At 40.0% G+C, this 19257-nt stretch overlaps 1 protein-coding gene across 3 annotated transcripts in view; it reads left to right on the top strand.

The window, feature by feature from the left end:
• Nucleotides 1–19257, top strand: part of TCAF1 (TRPM8 channel associated factor 1) — a 58841-nt gene that overhangs the window by 23343 nt on the left and 16241 nt on the right. For all 3 annotated transcript variants that reach the window (XM_023191038.1, XM_023191039.1, XM_023191040.1), the window contains exon 2: nucleotides 9516–10149. In XM_023191038.1, coding sequence (XP_023046806.1) covers nucleotides 9530–10149 — 620 coding nt within the window. In that variant the 5' untranslated portion in view covers nucleotides 9516–9529. The remainder of the gene's footprint in view (nucleotides 1–9515; nucleotides 10150–19257) is intronic.

Here is a 19257-nt window from a genome sequence, read left to right as displayed (position 1 = left end):
TTTATTTTTATTACAAAATAATACGTGTGACTGTTGAAACGCTAATGAGGTGTATCAAGAAAAAAATAACAAGTAATGCACTTTCCTGTCTGAAGTAACTGGTTCAAGTAGTTTATCTTCCATCCAATTTCTGTGTTTATGTAAGTACATATGAACAGTTTTTAAGTTTTTTTACACAAAATAGAACGTTTTTTACTATGTTAAATGTTTATTTTAAAAATAGTATATAAACATATATTAGATAGAGGCAATATATAAGTAGATTTATATAAGTAGATTTAAACCATCCTTGGAAATAGTTGCATATTATTTTATATAGAGATCATCATTATTTATCTATCGCTCCCTTGTTAATAGTCTCAATGATTTACTTTGAAACAAACCGTCCTGCCGCACTCTCAGGGCGGGCGCCTGGGCCTCCGTCCCGGATCTGGGGCTGCATCTTAGGGTAGAGACTGACACAAAGCTGGGCCTCAGCGGTCCGAGGGCGGCGGCCAAGCTCCGCCCCCACCCGCGGCAGCCAATCAGCTCCCGAGGACGCTCCCACCCCCACCCGTCTGCTCTGCAGCCCACCTTCCCCCATACGCCTCTTCCCAGCCACTTCACTATCAATTTGCAAATCCCCAAGGCGTCTGCCCCCGGCGCCTTCCCCCACCTCCGTGGAAGACTCCCCTACTCCGAAGTAGCCCGGTGTGGAAATTGCTGGACGAAAGGGTGAGTCTCGTCCAAAGCTGGTTTCTGGAACTAGAGCAGGCCCGGGCACACGGACCAATTCAGGGGCGGCTCCCGATGCAGTCCGCTGAGGTGCGGGTGGGAGAAGGAGGCACTGGGTCGGGCTCCCTGGGGAGCGCGGCTGAGGGGGCGCACGCTGGGCTGCTAAAGTGGTCGCGTTTTGGGCCTGAGACTCGTTGGGTTTGGGGTCCAGGGAGATAGATGTCTTTAAAGAGGGTTCCCTACGCTTCTCCATTGCTGTTTCTGTTTCAGCTTCTTTCTACCCGTCTCGTTTCTTTCGTACTGCATTTCTTCTCCAGGAACCTAACCAGCAAGTCTGCCCCTTATAAACATGTTTTATTGTGAAATATATTTCAAAGCTACGCACAGAAGATAATATGACAGATTTATTATATGCTGACATTTTATCACCTTTGCTTCAGCGCTCCCTCTCTTCCTCCACCCCCCTTTCTTTCTAAGAAATAAAACAATTAAAAACCTCTTCCCCCTCACCAAATCTCATACCCCCATCCTCCGAGGTAAGTTAGCTTGCATCCGTTCCCTTGTATATTTCGTCCTTTATAATTAATGTTTATTTTTAGGTAACCAATATATGCGTTTTTGTTCTGAATTTAAAATTTTTGCACGAGATTCAGTATTACAGGGTTTTAACCTGCGGTGCTGTTAGTCCTGACATTGCAGACCCGGAAAGGACTTAGTGAGTGCCAGTCACCAGCCCATCTCATTTAGCTGAAAAATCTGAACACTGAAGAAGATAAAAGATGTGTTCATTGTCTCTCAGGTGGCCCGTGACTTGGCAGGATCCTGAATTCAGGTTCTCTTGATTTCTCTCCCTGCCATTTCTTTTACATAAAACCTGCCGCTGACTTGTTCCTAATGATCCAATTTGGAGAAAGGGAGTTGAAGGAAGATGGGGAAAGGGAGTATAGCTTGGGTTGGGACTCAAACCCTAGTCAGGATTAAAAGGTATGCATTTTCCTGAAATATGAAATATTGAATCTTAGGATGATTTGAATATTTATCAGGCACTCATCCTGTCTTACCCTATACCAAATATATATATATATATATTTATTTTGAGACGGAGTCCAGCCCAGACTGGAGTGCAGTGGCACGATCTCAGCTCACTGCAAGCTCTGCCTCCCGGGTTCATGCCATTCTCCTGCCTCAGCCTCCAGAGTAGCTGGGACTACAGGCGTCCGCCACCACGCCCGACTAATTTTTTGTATTTTTAGTAGAGGCGGGGTTTCACCGTGTTAGCCAGGATGGTCTCGATCTCCTGACCTCATGATCTGCCCGCCTCGACCTCCCAAAGTGCTGGGATTGCAGGCATGAGCCACCGCGCCCGGCCCGTATACCAAACATTGATTCAAGAACTTTACAAGCCTAAACTCACGTAATTGAAGCCTTGTAATAGGGCTTAGTATAGGTATTAATTTTTTTATCCCCGTTGTGTAGGTAATAACACTGAGGCACAGAGGATTAGGTAATTTGCCCAAAGTCATACCGTTGGTAAAGTGTAGCTCTGGGATTTGAATCCAGTCCACCAAGTCTGGGTCTCTGTCACCACCCTACATTTCCCATGCTGGAGCCAGCACCTGTGAAAGGTGAAGTGGCCACACCCACAAGAGAGAGGAGCAGCTCTCAGCTGATATCAGAAAGGAAAGAAATGGGGAGCGGGCGCAGTGGCTCACGCCTGTAATCCCAACATTTTGGGAGGCCGAAGCGGGCGGATCATTGGAGGTCAGTAATTTGAGACCAGCCTGGCCAACTTGTTGAAATCCCGTCTCTACAAAAATACAAAAATTAGTCAGGCGTGATGGCGGGCGCCTGTAATCCCAGCTATTTGGGAGGCTGAGGCAGGAGAATCTCTTGAACTCGGAAGGTGGAGGTTGCAGAGAGCGGAGATCACGCCATTGCACTCCAGCCTGGGCCGCAGAGCAAGACTCTGTCTCCAAAGAAAAAGAAAAAAAGGAAAAGGAAAGAAATGCGATTTGAACTGTACACCGAAGAATACATTTTAGTTAACTATTGTTTGAACTGTATATTCTTTTTAATTTACAGAAGTAACACGTAACTGCAAACAGTGCAGAGTTATATAAAAAGTTGCACCTCTCCTATTTCTCAAGTTAAACAATACTAACGGGTAGAAATAGCCTTGCGTTCTCCCCACCATAATACAAATATATACGGGGTTTGTTTTTCTTATATAAACAAAAGCATATTCTACAATTTGTATTTTCCCTTTGGCAATATATCGCTGTGTATTCACCGACTAAATGGAGATTCAGGCTCTTCCTAAGAACTGAATAATACTAAGCAGAATGTTTGTCCCACAATTTGCTCAGCCTTTCCCTTACCAATGTAGAGTCAGAGAAGATTATATCTTTAATGAAACGGCCATCCACACTGCCAGGATGGGGTCGCCAGGCGTCCCTAAGCCGCAGCAATGCCAAGCCACCAGGGCCGGCGACACAAAGAAGCGCTGTCCCCCGCCAAGCGCCGCCCTCTCGAGCTCCCACTCCAGCCTGGGAGGAAGTGGGGAGGAGGGGACTCCCGTGGAAACCCCTCCTCTCCTCCTGCTCGGGTCTCCTCCCCGCTCCCAAATCCCGGCTCGGTCGCCCAGTCACTGTGGTACAGGGAAGCCTCTTCCCTGTGCGACCCTCTCTACGCCAGGCTCTGCCCGCTCCCACCTGCCCCCGTGGAAATCGCAGGGTGACCTGGTGAGTGGCCCTCTCCAAAAGCCTCGCAGGCTGGAGAAGGGGCCAGCGATGGTGGACTCGGCCTGGGTGCTTGGGGAGGGTGGTGCGGGACGCCGGGGCGGGGGTGCGGGGCGCGATCGGCGCGCTGTGGGTCTGGGTGTGCTGAAGTCGGGGACAGAGAATCCCCTTTGTGTCCGTGTTTCTGCTGGTGATTTTCCTCTGCGCTCGGGCCCTGCATCCCCCTGCCGCATTGCTCCTCCCCTCCAGGTTCTGACATCTGATGTTTGTGTGTGCTTGCTTTGTGTGGTTGAGTTACCTAAGGGGCCTGACCTAGAGAACTGCGTCTAATCCGCAGTTTTGTCAGATGAGAATGCCGGGGGCTTGAGCAGGGTCGCGGGTAGCTGGGACAGAGCATCACTTGTGGCCTACTGCCCTACTGCGCTTTGATCTTTGTGAACACTGTCTTTGGGACTGAGATCTGTCCCCCACTGGCACTGGCCCCTGGAGACTGGAGTGAGCGTTCGTGTGTGTGTGTGTGTGTGTGTGTGTGTGTGTGTTTACGCGCACGGAGGAGCTCCCCTCCTCCCTGCCGGCTGCCCCCACTCCCCAGCCCCCTCCCTCCTCAGACGTCATCCTTGTGCTCTTTGCAGACTGGCTTTGGGCCTGGGAGGAAAAGAGAGAATGGAGCCCCGCCAGACTCCAAGCTGAGTGCTGACAGCCCCTGGGAGTTTGGAACATCCCTTCTCACACACCGTGCATTTGATAGAACACTCCCTGAGGCAGGCAGATCCACAGCTGGGGGGAGGCAGCACCCACATTTAAAAAGGTAGTAATACCCAGGTCTTCTCACTCCTGGGCTTATGCTCCTCAATTATGTCATCTTCTTGAGTGACCTGGGAGGGAAGTGAGCGAATAGAAGTGAAAGACAGAGCCTCCGGGGAACTTGAGAATTAAGTAGGCAGTTTGGTAAGGTAGAAATAGAGGACTAGAAGAAGCAAAGACTCCAACCCTTCTTACTCCTATGGGGATAGGGGAGGGGCTGAATGGGGAGGATCACAGAAGGGGCTTCAAAGATGGTGGTAAAAGTCTATTTTTTAAGCTGAGTGGTAGGTATATGGGAGTTTAATTTTTCAGATTGTTTTATTGTTGTTTTACCATCTATATCCCTCCACATGTATTACATACTCTTACAGATGTATGAATTAAACAATCTTAAGTGAAAAATAAATAAGACTGAGCTGGGAATGTCTGGGACAGAATTCAAAAGAAGCAGTTGAACTAGCCCAATATCTTGGAAAAGATACTGGATGTAGAAAGAAAAAGAAACAGAAAGTTCATGAGAAAAAAAAAAAAAAAACAGCATGAAGGAGAGAAGACCTATAGAATTGAATGTCTGTAATATAAACCAATTTTCAAGGTCAGTTTAGCCATTTGCTGAAAAAATGATCCCGGGTTTACCCTTATACTCTCATCTGTCATTTAATCATCCAGACATGGAATATCTATTCATCCAAAGAATATAATGTATACTCTGGCCTCACACACTTACTCTAGTTTCAGGATTTGAAATCACACTACCATACGGGATATGGGTGGTGCAGCATCCAGTATGGCCCTCCATCCACCTGCCCTTCTCATTTCTCAAAGGGAAACCAGGTTTACGAGCCATGGCACTGCTTTGTGGTAGGAGTGGAAGCTCTGCTCTCTCCCTGAGTTACAGGTTGTGCCTTCAGTACCTTCTGCTTTGGAGGTGGCTTTGGTTCCAGCAAGCTAAAAGGGGCCAGAGGTGGGCACAGGAGAAAGAAAGAAGGAACCATGGGAGGGGTTAGGGAAAGAGATAAAAGGACATTTCCTCCAGGTTTTATTCATTTGAGCTCACCAAGATTGGAGGACAAACATGGATTCGGGCATGAAGAGGGGGCATTTGGTTCAAAAATCAAGTGATGGAGTCACTGATAGCTGGTTAAAGTGGGGACACAACCAGCTGCAGAGTTCGAGGAACCCCCGTAGAGGAGGAAATCAAATTCATAGGTGGGCAGATGCACAACCCGATCAGAGATGAAGGAAGACCTTTTAGGTCCAGTGAGCCCTGGCTCACATCAGTTGATCAGTCTACCTCATCATGTAAAAACTGTATCTATTAATGTGTGTTTACATGCTTTGAATGAATTTGTATTAACTCGGTGTTGTTTTTCATTGTAGTAGCAATACAATTCAAAAGGATGCAGATTTGTATAAAGGCAGAGAGAACGGTTCACCTCTTTCCTTCCTAATGTAATCAATGTGATTATGTTGAAATGTGGCCTCCATAGATTTTCAATGCCTATAAAGCCTGGTATGTAACAGGTACTTTTGTATTCCTGGCGCTTGAGAGTATGGACTCCAGCCCTGGGTTTCCTGGATTTGAATCCTAGATCCACCACCACTTACCACCTGTGTGATTTTGAGCAAATAACTAATTCTCTGGGCATTATGATTTTGGAGTTTTTGTTTTGCCCATCCATAAAATGGGGATAGTGATAGTAAATACCTCATAGGTTTATTGTCAGCATTAAATAAGTTACAGAAATCACATGTAATAATGCCAGGAACCTGGTAAGCATTGTGTTGTTACTACTACTAATAATAATTACCACTACCGCTACTAATTACTACTACTACTATTATTATCTTTGCCCGTACAAAAATGACTTCATGTTCTGCATATCATAGTGACTTGAAATTTTCACTTAAAATGTATCTAGGACATTCTTCTAGGTGGATGTAAAATATATTCAACTCATCCTTGAACTAGCTCAGAAAACAACTAGTGAGATAGATATGTGAGGTCTCTGTTCGGGTTGTACTTGTGCCAGCACTAGAGGCAGCAGAGGCTGAGGGAGAAGGGTTCTAATGGGCAACTCTTTAGGGAGTGTGTGTGGGTAGATGACTGGGGGCAGTGCTACAGGGTCTTATGCTGGGTACAATGGGGTATCTGGGGGCTATGTGGAAGCTGGATAGGTGTGGGTTTGGGTTAGAGATGCTGCACCCACAAGAATCAAAAATGGTTCTAGGAAACATTCTTTGTCATTAGTCTATCTATCTGTACTTCTAGGTTTTCATTTATCTCCATTTGTAATTTGGTGTAGCAGTAAGCATCCCTATACATATATCTTTGATACTGTCCTTATTTCTGTAAGAAGGGTTATTAGAAGAAGGGTTGTTGGGTCTAAATATAGGCACACCTTTGAAGCCAAGTAGGCACCATAAAATTGTTTTTGAAAAAGAGTGCAGACATTCTCCATCATTCCTGCAGATTGTGATGGTCTTTCAGTATTGAACATTATTAGCCTTTCAAATATTAAACCTTCTTAGCCACCTTTGTCTTCATCTTCATCTTCTTCCCCTTCTCCTCCTCCACTTTCTCCTAGAAAGGAGTATTGTCTTTTTTGACAATATTATGAGCAACACACAATGTATTTTCCATTACTTGACTACTAGTGAGATTGAGCATTTTTTCCACAGAAGTGGCCATTTAAATTTTCTTTTCTGTGCCATATCTGCTCTTGGAAGGATAGTATTTCTATAGATAGAAAGATTTGGGAGAGGGAACGAAATGGAAAGAGAATGGGAAGATAATCTAAAATGAAAGCAGGGCATGTCCAGGGGCACCTGTCAGACTGGATGCTGCAGGGAGACAGGCAGCAGGAGAAAAGGCAGGAAAAGCCAGGGAGTGGCCAGCTCTGCAGGCAGTCCACACCGGAAGGCAATAGATTGTCCCTGGAGACCAAGATGGAGCATTGAGAGTAAATAACATGGTTAGAATGGTCTTAGAAAAGTAAAGGGTAGGAACAGGTCCTGGTAACTTTGAAATTGGGTCGGTTGAGTCCAGGCATGAATTACTAAGGACCTAAACTAGGTTAATGGCAGTGTGATTGGAAACCATGAACAAGGACATTGATAAGACTTGTGACCAGCTGGATATGGGAGCAGCAGGGAGAAGGGACATACGGTGACACTGTGTGCTTTGCTGTCCTGATTATTTATGGGCACCAGGAGGAGCAGGGAAGAGACAAGCTTCTTACTTACCAAATGTTCGTGTCAGTATCTTCTTAATAGTTCCCTGAGATAGGTAGGTTATTAATGCTTCTGTTTAACTACTAGAAACATTGAGCTTATGTAATTTGCCTTAAAAGAGCTCCCTTAGAGGGAAATTAATAAATTTAAGACTTTTTTAGTTTAGAGACTGGCTATAAATGGACAGTGGGGTCTTGAACTTGTTACCTCAAGACTGGGGCTCTTTTATCCTGGCTTGTGGAAGGCACATAGAGATACATGAGAGACGAATGTAATAGTAGTTAGCATTAGTGTTAGTATTAATATTGGTAACAAAATAGGAAAACTATTAAATCAGAATCAATACATGCTCAATGCAGTGCTTATAAAACCTATGTTAGGTTAAATTCTTTTTCCACTTTGCAGGAATTCTCTATTACTCACATACTTAAATTAAATGGTTTATTCTTAACCAAATAATTATAAGCATATATGAGTATGCATATATAAATAATTGCATACTTATGAAAAGGCATTTAACCTATGTTATTTCCTTTAATCCTCAGGACAAGCTTATATGGCAGATATTATAATTCCTATTTAATTAACAAGGAAACTAAATCTGAGATGTGTTGTCTAAGTCTCACAATTGTTAAGCAGCAGAGCTGAAATTCAAACTCAGACTGCCATAAGTCCAGAGCCCAAGTTTATAATCGTGTTGCATATTATGTTGAGAGTGAGCATGTTATCTGACAAGGGAAATAGATAAGTGGTAAGGGCCAAATATTAAAATGTAAGGACTATCTGCATATTCCAAGAGGAGGTCAGAAAAGGACAGAAAGTAAGTGGTTCTAGAGGTTGGATATAAAGAGGTTACCTCGGGCAATACTGACAGAGGTGGTTCAGCCTCATGGACTGGGAGAGCAGTGATGTCCTGTGCTGCTGAGTGGTCACTGAAGATGAGACACCCTGCATGACCTGACCATGAAACACATCTGTCCATGGAGGAAGTGTTTCCGTACAGTACTTGTAGCAGAGGTCAGACCATAGAGCATCGTTAGTGGGGATCTCATTGTGAAGAAGCAGAGGATATTTGTGAGTTCACCTCCACACTGTTGTCAGCTGCATCCCAGGTGCAATTAGGATTCTGCAGTAATTTCATATCTTGTTACCTTCTGCTCCTGGTGGTAGGAGACTTGCATTTAAACCACAGAGGACTTCCACTTTCCTCTTACCTAGCCTGTGACATTGACCAAAGAACCTTCTCTGAAAGCACAGGCATTTCACATGGAAGTTCTGAGTAATCTGATTAGTGTGGGAGCCAAGAGGGATGGAATGGGCTGGGAGCACAACATGCCACTCCACTCTATGAATTCCCAGCAGCTGCTGTAGCAAATGACCACAAATGGGGTGGCTTAAAATAACAGGAAGACATCATTTCACAGTTCTGAAGGCTTAGAAGTTTGAAATCCAGGTGTCAGCAGTGTGGAGATTCTGAGGCAGACTCTGTTCCATGCCTCTCTCTTAGCTCCTGGTGTTTGCCAGCAATTCTTGGTCTTCCTTGGCTTGTAGACTCATCACTCCAGTCTCTGCCCCCATTTTCTGATAGCATTCTCCCATGTGTTTCCAAATGTCCTCTTACGAGGATATCAGTCATTAGACTACGACCCATTTGAATCACCTATGACCTCATCTTAGCTTCACTACATCTATGAAAACCTCTTTCCAAATAAGTCCTATGGGTTAGGACTTCAAATGTCTCTTTGGGGGACACAATCCCATGCTCATTCCTTCCTTCTGTTTGTTTCCGTCTGTGATGGAAAAGTATCAAGCTCTCTAAGTTTAAGCACAGAGTTTAAGAGGAGAGGGCCCAGTGGGGTCTCCTGGACTTCAGTCACTAACACCAAGTGCTTGAATCATTTCCCAGTGTCAACCTCATCTGCATAGTGGGAAGAATCCCCCAGCTACTGGAAGAGTGAACTGCTCTATTTGTTTCTTTGTTTATCCATTGTTCGCCAAGCTGAGCCTTTGCTTTCTTCTCTGCAGAAACCAACAGAGCCATGGCGACTCCTTCTGCTGCCTTCGAGGCCCTTATGAATGGCGTGACAAGCTGGGATGTACCCGAAGATGCCGTTCCATGTGAACTGCTTCTTATTGGAGAGGCTTCATTTCCTGTGATGGTGAATGACATGGGCCAGGTCCTCATTGCTGCCTCCTCCTATGGCCGCGGCCACCTGGTGGTCATGTCCCATGAGGACTACTTGGTAGAAGCCCAGCTCACGCCCTTTCTCCTGAACGCAGTGGGGTGGCTTTGCTCTTCCCCTGGGGCTCCCATTGGTGTACACCCATCCCTGGCACCTTTGGCCAAAATCCTCGAGGGCTCTGGAATGGATGCAAAGGTTGAGCCAGAAGTGAAAGACTCCCTGGGGGTTTATTGTATTGATGCCTACAATGAAACCATGACGGAAAAGCTGGTCAAGTTCATGAAACGTGGTGGCGGCTTGCTCATAGGAGGACAAGCCTGGGACTGGGCCAACCAGGGTGATGATGAAAGGGTTCTCTTCACATTCCCTGGGAACCTCGTGACCAGTGTGGCTGGCATTTACTTTACTGACAACAAAGGGGACACGAGTTTCTTTAAAGTCTCCAAGAAGATGCCCAAGATCCCAGTGTTGGTTAGGTGAGTACCTTACCCCCACTTGGGAGTTGGCTCCAGGGTTAAAAAGCAGACCCGGTTCTTAGCTTCAGGTTGCTCCAAAGCTAATGGAAGAGTGCTCCCAGGCACTCAGTTATGGAATCACTACATATCAACTAGATTTTTTAAATGCCCTGAGGCATAGGAGGGGCAAGGTCCTCACTGCCCCTGTCTTCCCAGACCAGACCATTTAGCTCTTTGATAGTTGGAACTTACTGATGATGGCTATGGTCCCAGTGTCTTGCATAATCAAAACTGTGCTGTTGACCCCAACAGTTGGCGTAGTTAATCCAGATGGTTTACAGGAGAGGTTGCTTTCAACAGGAATGTGAAGAAAAGGAAAACAGGCATGAAGGACCCCATGAACCAAAGCCTAGAGAGGTGTGGGAAAGGTTTTGAAATGTCCATCCAGGTGAGGTTAGGATGCGATAGGAAGTAGAAGCCTTCAGAAGTTAAGATATCAGAAAAGATGGTCCAAGTTATATGTGCTAAATCTAGGAGGGGCAAAAGATTGATGATCAGTAATGAAGGAGTCAGGTGATGGGTACAGGACAGCCTGCACAGGAAGTTATTGGAGTGTACTGCCCTGTCTGCTTTGCTCTCACTGCACTCCAGCACCACATATAGTGCCTAACAGATAGCAGGTCAGTAGGTGCTCAGTAAACATCTCTTACATGCATGACTGCATGAATGAATGAGAGGGATTAGAAGCTGGATTAGTCCCAGGAGCAGAAAAAGTACGTTAGGTCACTCTCCATATTCTATATTAACATTCTCAGCATCCTCAGAACAAACAACACTGATATTTCTGACTGATGGGAATGGAGCAAGGTAGGACTGGGTGAGGAAGACACACCAAGGGTACCATGAAGGTGTGGGAAATGAGCTATGACTTCTTGGCATGGGACTTTTAGGGAAGTTTTAGGAAGATCAACCAGAATAGTTAGTCTTCTCTGGTTTTGGACAAAAAGATGACTCGTATCATTTTAGCCCAAATATTGGGCTTCTGCAAAGGAGTTCAAACTGTTCATTCATCCATTTATTTAGCCAGAGTTTATTGATTATATTATATATCCCAGGCATTATTTCTCATTTCAAGAACCTGATTTGCAAAGATCTGAGAATTAGGGGTGCAGGAACATCTCCAATTACAAGACTTGGAAACAAAAGTTGAAAACCAAGTAACTGTTGTAGGAAGAGGGCTATGCTGTCATTGTTCATAAAACCTGGAAACCTGGATCTAATCTACAACCAGTAATTGCACAGTGTGACCTTAACATGTCCTTTCAATTCTCTTTTTCTCTCTAAAGGGAAGTGTTGGCATAGAAGCTCCTACTGTCCCTTGTAGCTATTATTCCATTTTTCAGTCTACAGTGATCTCCGTATGTTCACAAAGTCATCAGAGATGCATAGAAAAGAACGCCGTGCAAATGGTCATACTCTAAATGCCCAAATGCTCCAATAAATTTGGTTTGAAAATACCCCCACGAAACCTGAATTGACCAACCTTATAAATTAATGCTATCCATGCCCCCTTCAGTTTGAAAAATGGTGAAGGGATATTAGACACAACAGAGACTTGGTTGTAAGTTTATTTATAATAAGCATCTTGCACAGCCTTGGAGGTCATTGCTGGTTATTGCTGGTTATATGTTAAGCATATATAGAATCCTAATTAGAGGTTTTAGGTCAGAATCAATGCTCAGGCGTGGTGGGGTGAATGTATTTACCTAACTCATGCTTTGTACTTCTTACTATTTTCTTAGCCATATATACTAAAGTTGTTTTAACTGATTTTCACAAAATAGAACTTTTTAGAGAGTGAGCACAAGTGGCAAAATATGCTATTTTATAACAGAGATTGCCTCATCACAATTGTTTCCTTTTCCTTTTAATGAACATTTTTTCCTTTTTAATTTTAAAATACGTGCTTCTTGGGAAAAATGTAAAATAATTCAGAAGCATACAAAGTAAAAAGTGAAAGATTTTTGTTCTCCACCTCATCCTCTGCCTCTCGCTAATTCTTTTCTTCGCCCCTTCCCAAGAAATGATCACTGCTAATGGTTTGGACGGTATCTTTTCTGATGTTTTTCCTCCATTTATGTATTGGGGTTAGAGTTGGGAGAGCTGGACTGGTAGAAAGAGAGACAGAGAAAAAGAGAGAGATCTGCAACTTGCTCTTTCATTTACTATGTCCTGAGCATTTTTTCATATCCCTATAAGAAGATAGGCATCATCCTTTTGAAGACCATCTTGCATTCATTTGGATTGTCCCGAAATTTATTTAGCCATTTGCCTATTAGCACATTAATGTTATTTCTAGTTTTTTCTTATAAATAATAATACAATGACTATCTTTTCACTATAACCCCTAAGCTTGACGTACCCCTTTTCATTTTAAAGACTTGGCAATTTCCTTTTAGAAACATCTAATTTTGGAAATTTTTAAATACATAACAGAAATAGAAATAGAACAATGAGCACATGTACTCATCACCCAGGTGATGGTATCAAATCACACCCCACCCACTCCTTAACCTTTCCCGTTTGTTTTGAAGCCAGTCTCCAACAGTGTATCGTTTTACCCATAAAACAGTATATCTCCAAAAGATAAATTTTTAAATACAGTCACAATACTATTAGCCCATTTTTACAATTATCACTATTTTTCTGTACTAACAAAATGTCAATAACCATATCATTTTCAAAAGGATTCCATAAGTGTCATCTGTTAGTGTACGTATGTCTGTACTTTTTAAATCAACTGATTATATAATCAGTTAAGTCATGGAAATATAAATAATATATTTATATTATATATTGATCTAAAGGATAAGTATAGAGATATGTGTATCACAATAGTTTCATACTCTCAATGTGATTTTAGAATTGAATTTGGCTTTTGCTTTATATATTTCAAAGCTATATTTTACGTTTATAAAAACTCATGACTTTTTTATGGCTCATACATTTTTGTCATCTAAAATATTATTTCTTGCATTTAGTATTTTTCACCTTAAACTCTATTTTGTCTAACATAATTATGACTCCTACTTTGTTTTATTTGTTGATCTTTTTATTCTTTCTTCTGTTTTTAAAGATATATCTCTTAGTACAAATCTGATTTTTTAATTCAATTAAGAGTTAAAAATGTATATAATTAAGGACATTGATGTTTTTATATAATTAAGGACATTGATGTTTTTCTTCTAGTTCCATCATCTTATTTGATGTTCTTTGTTAAACATCCTCGTTGCTTCTTTTTAAATTTTCCTTTGATGCCTTTAGCTTGATTGGAGTTTCTTTTCCCCTTCCCTCTGTTTGGAAATTATACACAATTTTTGTATCATTATTGTAGCTACCTTTAATTTTTCCCAGCTCTGTCTTTCAAATTTTTCACACTTAAGGAAAAGTCAGAATAACATAATAATCACCACACCCTTTACCTATATTCACCAGTGGTTACATTTTGTCACATATACTGCATAAGTATACATAGGAAGAGATTATTTGGCCTAGCCATTTGAGAGTAACCTACAGATCTCAAGACTGAAGGAGGCAGGTGATAGGTATGACACATCATACCTGACTACTTCAGCCTGTAGCTCCTAACAAGGACATTCTCCCATATAACCACAATACAGTTATCTCACTCAAAACATGTAACATTGATAGAATGCTATTATCTAATGTCCGTGTTCAAATGTCTCTAATTGTTCCAAAAATATCCCTTTTTTTAGATTTTTAAAAATATAGGATTTAATCAAGTTTCTGTATCATGTTTCTTTAGTCTCCTTTAATCAAAATAGTTCCCTAGCCTTTTAAAAATCTTCCAGGACATTAGTATTTTTAAAGTCTGCAGTTCAGTTGTTTTATGGAATGCCCTTCAGTTTGACTTTGTCTAATTATGTTTTTTTTTTTCCATAATTACACTCAGTTCACACATTTTTGGCGAGAAAATAATTTATGTTGCTTTCATTACAGTGTCACAAATTAAAGGCGCATGAGCTCAGTTTGTCCAATTATTGGTGGTGTTCAAATTGGTCATTTAATTAAATTGGAGTTTGCCAGATTTTCCTATTTTACTGATTTTATTTATTATATTTTATTTCTATTTATTTTATTCCTTTCTCCCCTTTTTTTAAACTAATTTAGTGTGTGGTGTGACAATTTGAGATCTATATGAATATCCTGTTTGCCAACAACCTTTCACCCAGTGGTTTTAGGTTTCATTGGTGATCTGTGCCTGAGTAAATATTTATGAAAGTGGCTACTTCTACCACTTCAGCCACTTCTGAACCTTTCTTCAAAATTCATCTCAGATATCACATCTTTAGAAACCTGTCCCTTACTCCTCCCCTCTCATTCTGTTATAGATGAGTCTTTTGTGCTCCTATATTAACCCACCATCTTAGCACTTACCTCAGGCTAAGTGATGGTTTACTTGTAAATTTCTCCAAGAACTGATTGACATCCTTTGGTAAATAAGACCTTTGCCTCCTCACCTTCACATTTACTGTTAGGTTTGTTCTTTTTAAATGTTTGTTTTAGTATCACTCTATACTCATGGATCCTTTTCTTTTAAGATCGAATACATTACAATCCATTTATAGTCAGTATTTTTTGAAGGTCAAGTCGTCCCAAATTTGGCAAGTTAAAGCCTCATTAAGCTGTCTCCTGAGCCCATCAGATTTTTTTAGTATTTACTTAATTTCTGACATAAAAAGATGTTGCAAGTTTATGTTGTACTTCTCTGGTTCAAAACCTGGATTCAGCCATTTCCTCAAGGAATGCTAGTTCCTTTTAGTGGTGAATGGTATTTAGAAACCGAGATCTAAAGCATGCTCACTGCTATGGTGTCATCATTTCTGGGTTCCTCAGAAGAGAGAACCATGATATCTTTTAATCATACATTCATACTGATACCTCCAATTTTAATTCAAAACCACAGGATTCTTCTTCTCTTTCACTCATTCCATATTAGTATTCTTCTGCCATAGTGAGAATCCTGGTTTCAACAGCTTCAACATTTACTTATTTGCTCAGTCCAGTAATACACACAAACGAGTTTCATAATTACTATACCCATACTATTACCAATGACAAACTTGATAAGTTATTTTTGCCTTCCGAATATATCACACTGAGCGTATAGAGTCCAGCAAGTACTATATTCAAAAGTATTTGAGTTGCTTTTTACATTTGGGCCTGTTTTTATTCCATGTGGGGTTTTCTCCATATTTGTTTATTTAATTTTATCTTATGAATGCTAACTGTTAGCATGGCTACAATAGCAGAATACACATGCTTTTATGTGCACATGAAAATATTCATGAAGATAGACCATTTGCTGTGCTATAAAATAAGCCTTAGCAAGAGTAAAAGAATTGAAATCATACCATATATGTCCTCATCACAGTGGAATTAAATTAGAATTAAATAACATAAAACATATCTGAAAAATTCCTAAATATTTGTAAATTTAAAAACATGTTTCTAAATACTCCTTAAGTCAAAGCAGAAATTACAAAGGAAATTAGAAAATATTTAGAACTGAATAAAAATGAAAGCATAGCATGTAGAGTTCTATTAAAACAGTGCTAAGAAAGATATGCCTTTAAATACTTTCATTAGGAAAGGAGAAAAGTTGCAACTCAATGAACTATGTTTCCATATTAAGAATCTAAAAAAAGGAAATTTAATCAAACTTAAAATCTGTAGAAGAAACGAGGAAATAATAAAGAGAGCAGAAATCTGTGAAACAACTTTAAAAAAAAAAAAAAAAAAGTAAATCACTGAAACCAAAAGCTGATTAGTTGAAAAAAAATCATTAAAAGTGATTAACCTCTAGATAGACTATGACAATAGGAGAGATAACACACAAATTATGAATTTCAGGAATAGAAGAAGGAACATTAGTACAGATTCTACAGACATTACAAGGGTAATAAGGGAATATTACAACTTTATGCCAATAAATTTGATACCTTAGATGAGATAGAACAATTTCCTGACAGACAAAAATTACCAAAATTGATACAAAAAGAAACATGAAATATATGCTAAATAAATTGAATTGTAATTTTAAACATTCCAACACTAAATGCTATGTGGTATCCTGGATTGGATCCTAAAAGACATTGGTGTGAAAACTGATGATATTTATATAAAATCTGGAGTTTATTTAGTAGTATTTGATCACTGTTGACTTCTTAGTTTTGCCAAATGTACAATGGATGTTTTACTATATTGCAAGTTTTCAATTTTCTTACATTTCAAAATAGAAATTGTATTTAAAATCAACAACACAAAGAAAATTCCAGGCCCAGACAGCTTCATTGATGAATTTTATCAAACATTCAAGGAACAAATAATACAAATCCTACATAAACTCTTTTTAAAAATAGAAAAGGAGAGATTTTTCAACTTGATTTATTGAAACAGCATTTCTCTAATACTGAAACCAGAAAAGGACATTGTAAGAAAGCTACAAAACAATATCCTTCGTGAATATAGATGAAAAAGTTCTTAATAAAATATTAATAGAATGCAGAAATATATAAAAAGAATAATACATTATGACCAAGTAAAGCTATCCTAGGATGAATGACTGGTTTACATTCAGTAATCAGATTAACTCACCATATTAATAGAATGAATGAGAAAAACCATATAATTCAAGGCTGGGCATGGTAGCTCACACCTGTAATCCCAGCACTTTGGGAGGCCAAGGTGAGCGGATCATTTGAGATCAGGAGTTTGATTTGAGACCGGCCTGACCACCATGGTGAAACACTGTCTCTATTAAAATATAAAAGTTAGCTGGGCATGTGGCGTGCGCCTGCAGCCCAGCTACTGGGGAGGCTGAGGCGTGAGAATCATTTGAACCTGGGAGGCAGAGGTTGCAGTGAGCTGAGATTGTGCCTCTGTACTCAGCCTGGGCAACAGAGTGAGACTGTCTCAAAAAAAAAAAAAAAAAGAAAAATCATATAATTCAGTAATACGCATACGAAATATTGACCAAATTCAATACCAAATCATACCAAATTATGATAAAATTTCAGCAAATGAGAAATAAAAAGGAACTTCTTCAACCTGATAAAAATGTCTATGAAAAATATATAGTTAAAAATATTCTTAATGGTGAATACTGAACATTTCCCCCTAAGACTGAGAACAAGACAAGGAGTAATACCTGCACTCACCTCTTCTATTCAACATTGTGCTACAGTTCCTACCCAGTGTAATAAGGCAAGGAAAATAAGGCATAGAGATTGGAAATTAAAAATAAAAACTTATATATGTGTTTTGTTTTTCTAGAACATTGAGTCAAAAGACGGGAAATGTTTGAATCTTGGTGTCAGAAAACAAATTTAAAAGAAAAATCTTCTTACATTTAGAAGATTTTTAAATGACAAGATCTGTTTAAACATAAAGTCAGCAGAGCATTTCCTAGAATGGAATTATTTTATTTTTAGAAGTATTTGCAAAAAGCATGATCATCTATGTAAAAAAAAAATCCTAAAATATCTACAGAAAAGCTATAATAATTAATTTTAACAAGGTTGTAAGATACAAAAATCAATTTACAAAAACCAATTACTTTTTTAATATATTAGCAACCAACAATTGGTAATTAAAATTTAAAAATACAACATTTAAAATAGAACCCAAATTATGAAGTAGTAAGTGTTAAATTTAACAAGATATGTCATGAGACCTGTATGGTGAAAACTACAAAACATCTTTGAGAGAAATTAAATAAAACCTACAGAAATGGAGAAATATACCATGTTGATGGATCAGAACACTTAATATTTTAAGATGTCAATTTCCCCCCATTAACCTACAGATTTAATGCAGTCCATAGTTCAAAATGATTCTAAAAATATACAAATGAAATAGAACTAACATAGGCTAGTTTTAAGACTTTTTACAGAGATGAAGTAGTCAAAACACTTTGATATTGGCATAAAGATAGACATGCAGATCCACGAAACAGACCAGATAGTTTAGAGATAGACCCACAGATTTATGGTCAATTGTTTTTTGACAAAGTTGCTCAGGTAATTCAATGAGGAAATGACAGTCTTTTCAACATATGGTTCTGGAACAACTGGTGAATTGTGACCCTCACCCCACTCCATAAAAGCAAATATTTAAAAATAGATCTAGACCTAAATGCAAAAGCTAAATTTTAAAAACTTCTAAATGAAAACATAGGAGAAAATATCTGTGACCTTGACCTTTGCAGTTTTTGCCTACATAGAACACAAAAAGTACATGAACCATAAAAGGAAAAGATTAATAAATTGAGCTTTATTTTTTAAAAGTAAATAGCTTCTGCAGTTCAATAGTCAGTATTAAGGAAACAAAAAGGCAAGCCACAGACTGGAAAAAAAATATTCGCAATACTTATATCTGACAATGGACTTGCATTCAGAATACATAGAGAACTCTTACATTCCAATAATAAGACCACCCATGTTTGTTTGTTTTTGTTTTTGTTTCCTGAGACAGGGTCTCCCTTTCTGTCCCAGGCTGAAGTGCAGTGGCACAAACATGGCACTCAAGCAATCCTTTCTCCTCAGTCTCCTGAGTAGCCGGGACTACAGGTGCACACTACCACACCTGGCCATTATAAAAATTTTCTGTAGAGATGGAGTCTCACCATATTGCCCAGGCTGTTCTCAGCCTCCTGGGCTCAAGCAGTCCTGCCTTGGCCTCCCGAAGTGCTGGGATTATAGGCATGAGATACCACATCCTGCAAGTTTTTTTTTTTTTTAAGCCTAAATATTTTAACACATTTCACAAAAGAAAAAATATAAAAGGCCAGAAAGCCCAAATGATTCTATCATTAATCATCAGAGAAATGCAAAAACTAAAATCACAATGAAATACCCTATGGCACCATAAAAATGGCTAAAATTAAAGACTCACTATACGAATTGTTGACAAGAAGGTGGTTTTATACAACGCCAGTGGGAAAAGAAAATGACACAACCACTTTGGAAGATGATTTGGCAATTTCATATAAAGTTAACTGACAATTAACACACAATTTAGCCATTTCATCACCCTTTATCCAAGAGA

The sequence above is a fragment of the Piliocolobus tephrosceles genome, chromosome 8 (assembly GCF_002776525.5).
Source record: "Piliocolobus tephrosceles isolate RC106 chromosome 8, ASM277652v3, whole genome shotgun sequence".
In the NCBI taxonomy this organism is placed as follows: Eukaryota; Metazoa; Chordata; class Mammalia; order Primates; family Cercopithecidae; genus Piliocolobus; species Piliocolobus tephrosceles.
The sequence above is the reverse complement of the archived record's forward strand: the minus strand, read 5'-3'. Positions and strand labels throughout refer to the sequence as shown.